Raw genomic sequence first — 14,831 nt, forward strand, 5'->3', positions numbered from 1 at the left:
TAGTCCAGCTCCCTGATTCCTCATGCACTACATGGTTAAACAGTCTCAGGAGGCAACTTGGATGGTTTTAAAACAGAATTGGACCAATTTTTTGAGGGGAAAGCCATTGATGTCTACCAGCCATGATGACTACGCTCTGTCATCAAAGTTTGAGGCAGACAATGCTTCTGAACACCAGTTTCTAGAAACCATAGGAGGGGAGATTGTGCATGAAACCTGCTTGCTGATTTAACCTCAGCCATCTTGTTGGCCGCTGTAGGGAGAGGATGCTGGCCTTACCCAGTGGCTCTTCTTAGGCTGTGATGGAATCACAGCTAAGGAATCCCTGCCAGATGGCCATCCAAACTCTGTTTAAAAACCTCCCAACAACAGGAGTCCACACTCTTCCAGCGGAGTCAATTCCTCTGCTTTTGCCCTCAGAAAATTCTTCCTAACGATTAGCCAGGATCTCCTTTCTTGTCATTTGAATCCATTGGTTCTGGTCTTACCCTCCGGAACAAGCTTGCGCCATCTTCCCTCCAGATATTTGAGAATGGCTATCGTATCTCTGCTAAACAAACCCACCTCTGCACATGTCCTAACTTACCAACATCTTTTGTAAAGCTGTGTTGCCCAGAACTGGACACAGGACACCAGGTGGGCTTTTTGACCAAGACGTAAGAGATCTTGCGCTTTTTAGGTTTTTGTATTCTTCTTTTTAAACTGGGCTTCAACGTGTGCCTCATTCTCTACAGGTCACTTACGGCCAAAAGAGCAACCAACCAATGCAATAAAGAAATAAGGAGAGTTTAGAAGCTGTTGGGGAAAATACCCCAAAGTCTCTTGATACCTCGGTTGGCTGTCCCAGGCAACTGAACCAGGGTACTGAGAGACACTTTGGTATTTTTCCTATCAAAGCTTTCTGGCCCAGTGGAGAGAGTCTCCCTTCCCCTTATTGTGTGGCTGCTGCCCTCCAGAACTCTGCTCTCAAACCTGATTTAAAGGCCTATTTCCATTTGCTGCTTTATATCTTTGCCCCTCTAAGAGAGTCGTAAATTAGCGGCTGCAGATTTCGAGCTTTGAAAGCCTGTGGAGGCGAAGAAAGTGCCAGAGAGGGACTCTTCAGACTTGGCAATTTGGCTGGGTGGTTGTTGTTTTTCTTCTTTTCGGGGGGGGGGGGATAATTCACTCTCTGCAAGCAAACCCCTCCCAGCCTACATCTTGCTTTGGGGGACGGCTCCTTTTGATGCCGGGTTCCCTGGCTGGTAATTATGTCAGATTTATATCTGCGCGAGGGGGTGGGCGGGCAGCTTTGTAGTCGATGTGTCTGTGTGATGTTTTTGGTTGGAGATGGCATTTTAAGGATTATTGAACGAAATGAAATGAGCTGCCTTGATTGCGAGGGGAGGGAAAACCGATCCTTTAATCTGCCTTTTCGCCTTGCCTCTTCCAGCAGGTTGGGAAGAGGATTTGCTGGGCTCAGCTGGTAGCAGGGAGTTGGCTCTCCTCTCACCTTGCCTTCGCGCCCATCCACTCACATTGATGCTGCTTTTGCCAACCTGGGGTCCTCCAGCTGTTTTGAATGGCGACTCCCAGTTTTCATCCAGAACATCTGGAGGGCAAAGTGGCCAGGATGAAGAAAGCTGGTCTAATGGGACTTGTTTGGGGCGACTGTGGCTTTTGTGGGATTTGATTTGAAGGCAAATGTCTGCCTGGTGACGGCAGAGAGAAGTGCGGGGCTGTCCATTATGTGCTCACCTGGCCGGATCTGGGACCCCATGGAACAACGTTCATAGTTGGGTGAGGTCCCTGCAATGGGTGTGGTGGGGCAGGGGAAAGACAGAATGAAAGCAAAGATGGTTTGGGGTGTCTTGAGAAGCCTAGAGATGGCTGGGAACAAAGCCTCACCCAGTCTTCGTTAAAAATGTATTTTTCTCTTGAATGTAAGACATTCTGTATAGTTGCTGAGCATGTCAGATCCCTTTAATTCTAAGTTGTGTTGGAATTCATGCGCCCCTGCTTCTCCACGGGTGGTTCCATGAGCATTTGCCTTTTTGGTGGTGGCCCTCCCTGTTTGGGGATGACTGTCCCCAGGGAAACACGCTTGCTGCCAATCTTATTTGTCTTTAGACAACAGGGAAATACTTTTCTCTTTTCACCCTTAAGCTTGAGAGATTGACCTCTTTTAGCTGGAGCAGGATTTATTTGTTTATTTATTTCATGAAATTTATACACTGTTTGACTGTAAAAAAAATGCCCCTTGAAGTCTGTAGGATGACTCTTTCAAAAGCAGTTACTTGTTTCAAGTGGCCTCTGGGGAATAATTTTAATTCTGCTTCCTCTGTGTTTCCATGGCTTTGAAAGGGTTTAGGGTGGTTTGGAAACCACCTGTGGGCTCCTCTTTGCCTGGGGAAAGCCCCTCACCAATCCCCAATTCATATAAGAAATGGAAAGCTTTCAGACATCCCATTCAAGTCCTAGTGGGAGTGAGCCCCAACACTGCTATCTCCTTTGTTTCAGCTGCTCCTAGTGTCATGGTGATTCAGGGTATGTGTTTTAGTCTGTTGTTAATACTTGCTCATCCCCAAAGGATTCCATCTGGCAATTCATGACTTCTGGGATGATATCCTGGGGGAACAGTCAAGGAATTCTAGGGTAATCTTCCTATATACATAAAAATGTAAGGCTATCATTACACAGCCGGCATTGGAGGATTTGTAGTGTTTCAAAACAATCCATCCAGTGTGGAACTGTTCACACAGCAGGAAGAGAAAGAACTTGGTATTTTAGTGTGACAGCACCTACACTTTGGAACTCCCTGCCAATTGATATCAGGCAGGTGCATTACTGTCCTCTTTGAGCACCTGCTATAAACAGTTGTGTTCAGCTGAGCCTACCCAGATGTTTAGAAATTGGATGCAAGTCTTACCTGTTTTTAGTCTATGCTAATGTTTCGAATGTCTTAAATTGTTGTTAATTTCTCTTACTTTGAGCTTTTTAAAAAACAACAACAGCCAAGCAGTGTGTAAATTTTATCAAATGAGAACACATTGGTGGGTTTTGTGCAGGCTGCCTTTGAATGGCCTCTGTTTAAGGATTAGTCATTGATTGGCTTTTACTACTTGTGAATCCTGAGTGGGAAGAGAGAAGGGTTCAATCATTTAAAAAAAATTATTTAGCCGCTGGATGAGAACAGCTGTTAACACAAGCTGCCATATGTGTTTGGGTGCATGTGCGGGCGCATGCGCACACACACTGAAGAAACGCAGCCAGGAGGTGTTAAATAGAAGGCCTGAATGAAAAGACCCCTGTTGCTCCTCCTCTGGCCAAGATATTCCTGCAAGTAAATCCCAGCCACTAATAGTGGTGTGGCTGCTGAGCAAGGAGGTTCTGAGCTAACAGACTTCTCAGGTGACCTGCATTAGCTTTATCTGCACACCATCGGGTAGACGCTTGAATGATTCATGCTGTTTTGTGCCCTCCAGACTAGCATGGCAGAGCAAAGCGCAGGGTTCCTTGGTGGATGTTTGTCTTTGAGTATATAAAAAACGGAGGAGATTTCTTTTGGGGAAATTGCAGCGGGAGCGGCTGTCTGGAGGCTTTGATGAGCAGTGGATAACTAGGAGAAGTTGGGAGCATGGGAAGCTGACACTGAGTCAGAACACTGGTCCATCTAGCTCAGCATTGTCTACACTGACTGGTAGCAGTGGAAACTCTCGGGGGTTTTGGCATCCCATCCCTACCTGGAGATGCTGCTGGGGTTTGAACCTGGGACCTTCTGCCCGCAGAGCAGGTGCTGCCACTGAGCCTTTCTCCAAAAGGCCTAAAAATGCATCAAGTACAACTCGTCGCCACTTAGGATACATCCAGACAGATTGAAGGATGCTCTTAAAGCAAAATTTCACAGCAGGTTTAAGCTGCCTGTGAGTGGTCCTTTGTGTGGCGCAAGGACTCCTGCCTTTGGCAAACTAATGAGCACGAGAGTCCTCTCCTCTCTTGCAGTTTCCAGCAACTGCACTCAGCAGCATTGCTGCTTCCAGCTGCGGGCAGCATAGCCATAATAGCTAGCAGCCATCGATACAATTTGGTAACCCTTTAAAACTGTCTAGATGGGTGGCCATCCCTGCTTCCTTGTGGGAGTGAGTGCCATAGTTTTGACTTTGTGCTGCATTGTAGCAGTTAAAATAGCTGTTTAAGCTTCTTGCTTTAAAATAGGTAAAATAAAATAGGTAAAATTAGGTATCTGCCTAATTGGGTGAGCAGAGGAAAGCCAGGTAGGTAGCTGTGTTGGCCTGATGCGGTAGAAATATATATATATATATATAATTTAAATTGTCCAGTAGCACCTTAGAGACCAACTAAGTTTATTCTTGGTATGAGCTTTCGTGTGCATGCACACTTCTTCAGATACAGTGGTACCTCAGGTTACAGAAGCTTCAGGTTACAGACTCGGCTAACCCAGAAATAGTACCTCAGGTTAAGAACTTTGCTTCAGGATGAGAACAGAAATTGTGATCCAGTGGCCCGGCAGTAGCGAGAGGCCCTCTTAGCTAAAGTGGTGCTTCAGGTTAAGAACAGTTTCAGGTTAAGAACGGACCTCCAGAACGAATTAAGTACTTAACCCAAGGTACCACTGTACTCTGAAACAGAAGTCACCAGACCTTTATATAGAGTGAGAGGGTGGGGAGGGGTATTACTCAGAAGGGTGGTGGGAATGGGTGATTGGTTGGTAGGTGTGGTAAACCTGTAGCTTTATTATGTATAATGAGATAAGAATCCAATGTCTCTATTCAGACCAGGGGTCTCCATGGTTTTAAGTTTGGTAATAAGTTGTAATTCAGCAACTTCTCTTTCCAGTCTATTTCTGAAATTCTTTTGTAACATGACAGCTACTTTGAGATCTTGTATAGAATGTCCTGGGAGACTGAAGTGTTCTCCTCCTGGTTTCTCTGTCTTGTGATTCCTGATTTATGTCCATTTATCCTTTGGCGTAGGGTTTGGCCTGTTTGTCCAAACCAGAGTGCCTTTTCAGCCTAGTGGGACCTGCTGGTGAGACACCCCCACCCCCACCCAGCCCTCTCTGCTTTGAGCTCCAGCTAGTGATCTCCTTAAGAGATAATACTAGGAATCTGCCAAGTGCTTGAGACCCCCCCCCCCGAGTTGCGGGAGCCCCCTCCCATTTAGCTCAGCTCCTTTAGTTAATGGCAGGGACGCCTGGATTCACATTACAAACCCCCCACCCACCCACCCACCTCGCTGCCGCCCCAAATATCTGTTGAATCTCCTGGCTGGGCGTCCTTATTTTTATCTCCTGAATCGGCCTCGTTTGCCTCATGCGATTGGCAAATCCGTAATAACCGTTTGCGCCCACGCGCGCCCACACTCCTCCCTGAATTTAATTCTCATCAGCGGCGCTCTCCATCCTGGCTAATAACGCTTTGCTGCCGCAAATAGCTTTCAACACGCCATTGAGAGCCTGGTTGAAGAGTGCACTTGAGCGAGTGCTAGACAGCTAGAAGTGCCCCTAATTGTCTCCCCGAGTGAGAACCGCTTGGAGGCTCAAGAGGACCTTATTTTCATCTGCTTAGAGAGACTATATTCTGCTTTCAACAAATGCTGGAGGCACTTGGGCGGATGGCCTCATCCCCATCCCTTTCCCCTGCCCGCCTCTGCCCTTAAAGACTCCTTGGGGAACTGGGGGGTGGTATGCAGAAGCAGATAGGTGGCTGTGTGTGTTGTTGTGTTGTTGTTTTTTCCAAAGGGAAAGGGAGGAACTCAACTCGTTTATCCTCTTGGCTGGCTGGCCTGCTCTGCCAAGCCAAATGTCAGCAGGGGTGCTTGGTGACCCCTCTGCTCACTCCCCGGGGGGCTCGATTCTCCTGCGTGCCCCCTAAATCTGTTTCAGAAGCCCCCCACAACCCTCTGGAGCAGATTTGGGAAGGATGGGGGAGAATGTTGGCGAGTGAGAGGGGAGGGGAAAGTCCTGCTTCTGAAACAGAAACCCTTGCACTAAATGGATGAACACTGTTCAGCACCCAAATGGCAATCATCATCATCATCATCTGCCCTTCACCCTAAGGTCCCCAGGGCAGGTTACAACAACAACAGCCACTCAGAGTGTGGCTGGGGCAACCCAGATGGGTGGGGTACAAATAAAACAACAACAACCACCACAACAACAGAAAATGCAATATCAAAAAACAACAACCCACAGCTGGAAAAAAATCTAATAAAATAATAACATCTAAGATTTTGATTTATGTGGAAATTGTTTCCCGTTTGGTTGTGTATTTTTTTGATGTGGTTTATTCTTTATGACTTTTGTAATTATGTAAATCTTGTTATGCTGTAAGCCACCTTGAGCATTGTTTTTTTAACTGTGGAAAGGCGCCATACAAATAAAAAATGATGGTAAGGCAGTGGGGTTGTCTAAAGAGCTAACTGGGCAGAAATAGGAAGATAAGGAGAGCCTGCTGGATCAGGCCAATGGCCCATCTAGTCCAGCATCCTGTTCTCACAGTGGCCAACCAGATGCCTCTTCTGGGAGACCCGCAAGCAGGATTCGAGCACAAGATCACCCTCCCTTCCTCTGGCTTCCAGCAACTGCTATTCAGATGCATTGCTTTCTCTAACTCTGAAGGCAGAGCACAGCCATCGTACCTAGTAGCCAATGATAGCCTTTCTCCGTGGACTTGTCTAACCCTCTTTTAAAGCCACCCAAGCTATGCGCTGGGTGAAGGACTTCCATTTATCTGTCCTGAATATTCCAACATGTCTCTTCTTGCTCTTCTTTTCTCTAAAAAACCCCAAACAGTGCAACCTCTTCTGCATAGTCGCTCCCTCTCCTCGACTGTTTGGGTTTCCCTTTTCACAGCTTGCTGGACTGTGGGCCAACCAAGTGGGTGCCCTCTGCCTGTCTTGCCCTCCTGCTCCCATCGCCCCTTGCGGGCACCGCATTTGTCTGCCCTCTGATATGGAGGGTGGCGAGTCTGTGTAGATGACAGGTAGCAGAAGGGGCAATAGGCTTGGGTGACAGGGATGTAGAGTTGAAGATTTGGACATGGGGTGGAGTTGGTGGGCATCTGGTCAGTTGGCAACAACTCAGGGAGAATCCATTTCTTTGGGAGATTTTCAGGGTCGTGTTCCTTCAAGATGGACTTAAGTCAGCAGGCAGTTAGTCTTGCTTTTGAGTGCTGTGATTGTCCCCCCAAATGTTCTTCCCTGGTGAGCTTGGCCTCATGTTTGGCAGAAGAGAAAGTGAGTTTGTTCTTCACTCTTGAGGTGAGAAAACTGCTAAAGCTTTGAGAGGTTCCTTCTTTAAAAATTTACTTTTCCGGTGAGTGTCATCTCCCAGCACAAAGAGGATGAGCTTCATGGCCAAGTGGGGATTCGAACCCTGGTCTCCTCAGGTCCTAGTCCCTGCAACAACCCTGTGAGGTAGGTTAGGCTGAGTGACTGGCCCAAGGTTACCCACTGAACTACATAATGGCCAAGTGGGGATTTGAACCCTGGTCTCTCGGGTCCTAGTCTGACACTATAACCACCAACACCACACAGGCTTTCAATTGCTTTTCATTGGGTCATGACCCCACCTGCTTGGCATTGACTTTATCTAAATCACGCCCAGTGATTGCTGCCATCTCTTGGGATGTGTCACAGACCTGTCCAAAAATTGCATTCGTCAGCATTCTGTGCATATGACAAGAATTCTGGTCCTGGCTCCTGGACTCACTGCACTTGATGGAATCTGTTTTTCCTAAGTGGGCTGAAGTTGCCTTTGTTCACCATCACTCACTTGACAGTGTCTCTGTCTGCACCCGCAGCTGCCGGTTCCTCTCCCAAGTGTGGCTTTTATCCAGTGTTAATTTGTGGAGCCAATGTGATTGGCGGCTCCTGCACTCAGCAGAATGCGACCTGCCTTGGCACAGGCATTGTGATTTTTGCAGAGAGCTGCGGTCAGGCAAAGGAGCTATTTGCATAATGTCCTAGCGGGGAATGAGGGGTTAGGGTTGCTGTGGAAACGGGAGGGTGATGAATTAAGGTTGGTTGGTGGGGAGGGGCAAAGGGGGCTGAAATGCTGTAATGAATGGGGTGAATTTATGAGGAGGGTGCATTTTCCAAGACCCCCGCCTCTCTCCTGGCAGGCCTTCATTCAGCCCTAACCAGGGACAAGTGAGTTTTAAATTTTTCATTTGTCAAACTTAAGCGAACAAATATTTTAAAATGGACTATTGAATTGGATGTTAAGCGGGAAGGTGTAGCTTTGATGTGAGGCCATGTTTCGGAATGTAAAACTTGGAGGTTTCCACACACACCCGCCACACACACACACAAACACACCTAACAAAAGTTTGCTTCTGAAATCCTTGCCAACGGCAGAAATATTTACAACTCAAGTTTTGTGACAAAAGGGCCATCTGCGTCCTGTCTGGGACCCCAGAGTACCTCAGTGTTTAGTTTTTAGGCTGCCTCTAATGATAACTTTTAATTTTGTGAGTTTTCGTGACCTGCTTGTTGATTTTAAACGGCTTCCGTACCCTTGTGGGACTTGAAGGGAGGAGCAGAGCAAAGGGAATACATTTGGTAGCAAGATTTAGCATGAGGAATTTCCAGCCAGAGTAGCAGCGGTCAAGGTGTGGTTGCTGCGTTCAGAGTCCCTTCCAATTCTACAATTCTGTGACTCTAAGGCTGCTGAGAGGGTGTAGCAAGTCTTGTCTTAATCATCCTAGAATTTTCTCCAGCCCTGATTGGTTGGATGTCCTCTAACCTGTGGAATCCCCCACCACAATAAAACCATTGTGTATTTAAGGCTGCGTTTGCCAACCTGGTGCCCTCCAGACATTTTGGACTTCAGCTCTCATCAGTCCTAGTGCTGTTGTCCATAGGAATATAAGAACCTGCTGGATCAGACCAAAGGTGGAGGGAGAACATAGCCATTGTGGCTAAGAGGTATTGATAGCGCGGGTGGCACTGTGGTCTAAACCACTGAGCCTCTTGGGCTTGCCTATCGGAAGGTCAGCAGTTCGAATCCCCACGAAGGGGTGAGCTCCTGTTGCTTGGTCCCTGCTCCTGCCAACCTAGCAGTTTGAAAGCATGCCAGTGCAAGTAGATAAATAGGTACCACTTTGGTAGGAAGATAAACAGCATTTCCATGCTCTCTGGCACTCATCATGGTCCTCCATGTGCCAGAAGCGGTTTAGTCATGCTGGCCACATGACCCGGAAAGCTGTCTGTGGACAAACGCTGGCTCCCTCAGCGAGATGAGCACCACAACCCCATAGTCACCTTTGACTGGACTTAACTGTCCAGGGGTCCTTTAACTTTTACCTTTTAGTTGAAAACCTCTAGATTAGAAGGCACCAGATTGGCAGAGGCTGTCTTCAGAGGCCACAGGACTCTGTGGTGTCTTGCTGGCAGTGGTTTCTGGAGTGAGCAGCCCATTTCTTTTGCCCCTGAGCCTCTCTGTAGGGGGAGGGGTGTGTGCCTGGGGGTTTGTGCCACTGGGGCAAAAGCTTCTCTTTCTGGGCAAACCAGGATGCTGTTCCTTTTGATTGCCTGTTCTTGGGGTGGGGAGTGGGGAAAGGCTGGTTGGTTACTATTTGGTTCTGATATTTGTTCCAAGCTTTTGAAAAGGGGTTTCCGGAGACTGCAGATGCAGAGCTGCTTCCTAGCTGAACTTTTTAATTGGGGGCAGGAGGAGATGGCAGATCAAATTTCGGTGGAATGCTCCTGTTTATCTGCTGTTCACTCCATTGTTGGTTAACCCTTTGCTGCCATGACACTGGAAGAGAGAGGATTATTCTCCTGCCAACAGGCCGCCTAATCTCCCTTACTCCATAGATTGCTCTCTCGACCTCATCAGTCTGCAGAACTGGCGCTGTTACAGGTGTTGCAGAACACCCATTCCACATTTGGAAGTGTAGGCAGCAGCGTACACTTTGGAACTCACTGCCTCTTGACATCAGGCAGGGGGCATTGTTCCTGTACTCTTTTCAGGACCTGCTAAAAACATTATTGTTTTATGCAGAATGCTGATGTGTTTTTAGTTAATTGCTTGTTTGTAAATTTGGGTGTTTGACCAAACTGCGGGAGGCGGTGGAAGACTAGAGTGCCTGGTGTGCTCTGATCCATGGGGTCACGAAGAGTCGGACACGACTAAACGACTAAACAACAACAAATTTGGGTGTGTGTGTTTTGTTCTTAGTAACAAGATGGTTTTTTAAATTCTTTTTGTAAACCACCTAGAGGTTTTCTACAATCAAGTGGTATATAAATATTATGGGGGAGGGGGAAAATAGTGCCCCCTCCTTTGATCCTGGGAGCAAGCAATTATTAACTAACAAGCATTAAAACATTGCATATAAATGTTTCCTGCAGCTGATGTTCTGTGAAAGGGGAAGAGTAGTAGAATGCAGGAATCAGAGGCTTCCTCTACAGTTTTCAAAGCCCATTAGAAGAGAAATAGTTTCTACTACATGCATCATGCTCGCTGTAGCTTTTCCTGTCCAAAGGAGAAGAGATATTGTTTGGATAGCCTTCACTGGAAAATCAGCAGCTTGTAAGAACAGAGGACCTTTTGGCTTTCAGGAGATGTGTCTTGAGTTGTTAAATCATTTTTAAAAATTAAATGCTTTATTGATAACAAGCTGCTCTGACTTATGAAAAGGAATTTTGGATCATTTGATCCCATTCCAATGTGTGCTTTTGACCAGCCTCCATTGTTAGCCTTGTTTGTGGATTCCTTGGCCAGTGATCAGATTTTGTTTGCCTTGGAACCCAGAACTGTTTTAACAGCTGCCCTGGTCCAGGAGTGCTTGTCTTTTATTAACCCTTCTACATCCTGGATGAAATGGACAGGCTTGTACAATGCTTCCTGCTCCCCCCGCCCCTAGAAAAATAGGTGCCAGTACTCACCATGAAGTGGTTATAGGAAGTGCCACACTTTTTAACAACAAAAAAAGAGGTGCCGGTACTACGTATCCTTGAAAACCTCCTGGAATAAAGAAGTGCTCCTGTGTATTTTGCATGTATTTGCAGTGAAGGATGTCTGAGTCCTGACGTTTCGCCAGATGCTCTCTGTGTACTTCCAAGCTCACCTATGGGTTCATGAGGATTAGAAACTTGATGTGTGCTTGTGCCCTGTTCCCCCTGCCCCACCCAACTACAGTATTGCAGGATACTGCAATAGGCCTGGAACATAAAGCACTGTGATACCAATTTTGGCTCCCCCCAAAGAATCATGGGATCTGTAGTTAAGGCTGCTGATAGGTGTTAGGAGATTCCTGTTCCTCTCCCAGGACTACAGTTTCCAGAGTCGTTTAACAATCAGTCCCTCTTCACAGGTAACTCTGGGAATTGTAGCTCTGGGAGGGGAATAGGGGGACACCCTTAAAAAACTACAGCTCCCAGCATTCTCTAGGGGAAGCCGTGACTGTTTAAAATAGTATCATAGTGCTTTAAATGTATGGTTTAAATGTAGTCATACTGCTGCTGTTACAAACATGCATATGGAATCTGTAGTTGCTGCATGGCAGCTGAGCCAAAGACTTCTCTTTTCCATTCGGCCTTGGGTTACTGGAAACTTGACTAATTATAGGATCATTTAAATGTTGAGTTGGAAGAGACTCCTAGGGTCATCTAGTCCAACCCCCTGCAATGCAGGAATCTCAGCTAAGGATGTGGGCATGCTGTTCCGGGGGTTGCAAAGCTTTCGTTGCAGCTGCTTCTAAACCCTGGATCGTGTCTCCTCCCCTTACCCCCCCACCCCCCACACACATCTGTAATATGGTATCTGAATGACAGTAAATTGACTCTCTCTCTCTCTTTCCTATCTTCTTTCTAGACGGAGATCGCTAAAAGGCTGAACACCATTCTAGCCCAGATCATGCCTTTTCTGTCGCAAGAGGTAAGGATGCCAAGGGGTTTTGCTGTGGGAGAAGTAAGCCAAATCTGCAGAGGAGCCCTTTAGGGTTGAGACCAAATGCTCCTCTCATTTTAAAGACCTGGTTGCAGAGAGGAGGGCTGGACTGGTGCAGTAATGGGTCGATGGATAGACAGAAGAATCACCACTTAATTTGGTCAAGTGTGGGATAATTGTTGACCCACCATTTTGCTTCAGTACCATCCTGAGCTACTTCTTTCTTAGCCAATAAATGCTTCCTGCAAGTTCCCCAGAGGATGGACTTGTGTCTCTGGGACTTGTCCACAAAGCAGTGTTAGCAGCCAGTTTTGAGAGCCAGTGTGGTGTAACTGTTAGAGTGTCGGTGTAAGATCTGGGAGAGAGCAGGGTTCAAATCCTCCAATTGACTCAAAAAAACTCACTGGGTGACTTTGGACCAATCATTGCCTCTTTCAGCCTAACCTACCTCTTGGGGTTGTTGTAGGGATTACATGAGGACCAGAACCTGGGGGAGACGAGGGTTCAAACTTCCCACTCAGCCATGAAGCTCACTGAGTGTGACCTTTGGAGGGCAGTCACAGCCTCTTGCCCTAACCCTAATTAGGTTTGAAACGATGAAATGATTTTTTCTACCCCCCCAAAAAAATTACCGTATTTTTCGCTCTATAAGACACACCAGACCATAAGACGCACCTAGTTTTTGGAGGAGGAAAACAAGAAAAAATAATATTCTGAATCTCAGAAGCCAGAACAGCAAGAGGGATCGCTGTTCTGGTTTCTGGGATAGCTGCACAGCCTGTATTCGCTCCATAAGACACACGCACATTTCCCGCTACTTTTTGGGAGGGAAAAAGTGAGTCTTATAGAGCAAAAAATACGGTAAATGGCTGGGAGGGTGTTTGACTGCTTGGCCACACCCAGTGTTGACATATGACCCTCAGAGAGTTTTCTAAGAGGGATTGTGGCCTTTAGCCATAAAAGACTTCCCAGCCCCCTTTCCTTAGAGAAACGTACCAGAAGACAGGAAATACTGATGTACGACCAAATTCTTAAGAAGCAGCTTCTGATCTCTTGAGTACATCTCTTCCCCTCTGTTTTTGTGAGTCCTTCGGGACACATCCACTCTGCAAATCTGGCTTTAATCACCAGGCCTTCCTTGCACAGGGGGTTCTTGGCAGCGTGGCATTGGGGCGAGGCTGATAATTGGCTATCAGAATTCTCTGGGGTGCCCCACAGACTTGGTAGTTCCCAGAATTCCCTTGGTGGGGAGTGTCAAAGTAGGAGCTGGGAGGGTCCAGGGTAAATCTCCACCCCTTGCACTCTGCCATGAAGCTCATTGGATGTGACGGGGGGGGCAGTCCCAGCCTCTCTGAGCCTAATCTACTTCGCAGGGTTGTTGTGGGGATTAAATAAGACAAGGGAGACCTGTGTACACCACCTTGAGCTCCTTGGAGGAAAAGTTGAGCTATAAATTAAATACAGTCATACCTCATGTTACGTTTGCTTCACGTTGCGGCTGTTCAGGTTGCGGATGTGGCAAACCTGGAAGTGTTTACATCCGGGTTCATTGCCAGCGCACGCGATCTGCGCGCTTCGTGCATGCACACTAGTGGCACTCTACTTACAGACTTTTCGGGTGCAAATGGCACCCTGTAATGGATCGTGCTCATAAATAGAGGTACCACTGTAAAGCCGAACCGGTGTACCTTTCGATTGTTGGCATTTTCCTTGCATGCAGGGTGCCTCAAGACTTTCTCTCTCTGTGTCCCCGCAGCACCAACAGCAAGTGGCTCAGGCTGTTGAGCGTGCCAAGCAGGTCACGATGACGGAGCTGAACGCCATCATCGGGGTACGTGGAGTTCCCAATCTGCCTCTCACCGTGTGTATTACCCCTTTATTCCTATCATTTACCGTAAACAGAGACAGCCCTGCCCTCCCTGCCGTGGCTTCAGAGAAGGGCTGCGTTTGCAAACAACACTGCCGCTGCCCTGAGCTAAAAGCAGCCTCTCTGCTCGGCCCATGTTGCTGCTGTGTCTCCAGAGGGCTGGAGACCAAATGCCTGGTTTAAATTTCTCCCAGCAGCCGGGGCAGAAAGAGCTTCCGTCTTGTTTCTTGCCCACACACATGGTTTTAATTATAATGTGCGCCCCCCCCCCCAGTTTGTTGGCTGCTGGGCTCTTGAGCAGCCTGAAGAGTGATCCTGTTCTTTATTTATTTCCCAAAACATTTTTTGGGCCACCATCGGTTCCATAAACTCATCCCCTGCCCTATAAAAAGCATTATTCAGAATAGCAGTTTGCACAGCCCGCTAAGGAAGACAATAATGCAATCAGGTTAAAACAGTGACAATTGTGCATTGATTCAAAAGCCAGTTAAAACTATTTAGTTGAATTAATTCAACGAAATTGATGAACATGATCCTGTGATGCCAGCTTTTCAAAGTCCAATAGTTGTTTAGTGACCTTCTGCCACCCCCTTGCCTCCTAGTGCCCCCCAAGTAATCCCACTGCCCCTGGGAGGGCAATACTGCCCCCTTTGAGAACCACTGCTTTCAGAGCATTTGTACCCTTCTCTTCAGCCAAAAAGGCTCCCGGAGGGGCATACCCAAACAAGGCAGCCCCTGCCTGCACAACTTAGAATCCCAAAAAGACATGGAACTCAAGGAAAGGGGACGGGGAGGGAAGAGGAAAATAAAATCTCCAATTTCTGAACACTTGTTCCTAGAATGACCTACTGGTGCAGTTCAAGGGCAGAAGATGCCCAATAGAGCTGGGCCTCCAGCAAATCTCTCCCATGGCATCAGTCTGAGGCAATGACTGCCCCCAGATGATAGTTGAAGGGGCCTGATGGAGCAAGCTCAGCTTCCCCTCCAGTCCTGGAGCTATTTCACCTCCAATGTGCAGATAAACTGTAAGAGGCAGGTGCCTTATACGGTGTATAAGGCCAATGTAGC

At 47.3% G+C, this 14,831-nt stretch overlaps 1 protein-coding gene and 1 long non-coding RNA gene across 9 annotated transcripts in view; one reads left to right on the forward strand and one right to left on the reverse strand.

Moving 5' to 3' along the window:
- The window catches only part of LOC309356999, a 401,715-nt gene that overhangs the window by 264,115 nt on the left and 122,769 nt on the right, over positions 1 to 14,831 (reverse strand). The gene's annotated exons all lie outside the window — the stretch shown is intronic.
- Positions 1 to 14,831, forward strand: part of TLE3 (TLE family member 3, transcriptional corepressor) — a 49,290-nt gene that overhangs the window by 7,924 nt on the left and 26,535 nt on the right. For 4 of the 8 annotated variants that reach the window (XM_081888524.1, XM_081888523.1, XM_081888527.1 and 1 more), the window contains exons 5-6: positions 11,822 to 11,884; positions 13,653 to 13,757. In XM_081888524.1, the coding sequence (XP_081744650.1) occupies positions 11,822 to 11,884; positions 13,653 to 13,757 (168 nt within the window). The remainder of the gene's footprint in view (positions 1 to 11,821; positions 11,885 to 13,652; positions 13,758 to 14,831) is intronic. The other 4 variants (XM_081888528.1, XM_081888529.1, XM_081888525.1 and 1 more) reach the window with 1 other exon arrangement.

Source organism: Podarcis melisellensis (assembly GCF_964234715.1).
Source record: "Podarcis melisellensis genome assembly, chromosome: 14".
NCBI classification, from domain to species: Eukaryota; Metazoa; Chordata; class Lepidosauria; order Squamata; family Lacertidae; genus Podarcis; species Podarcis melisellensis.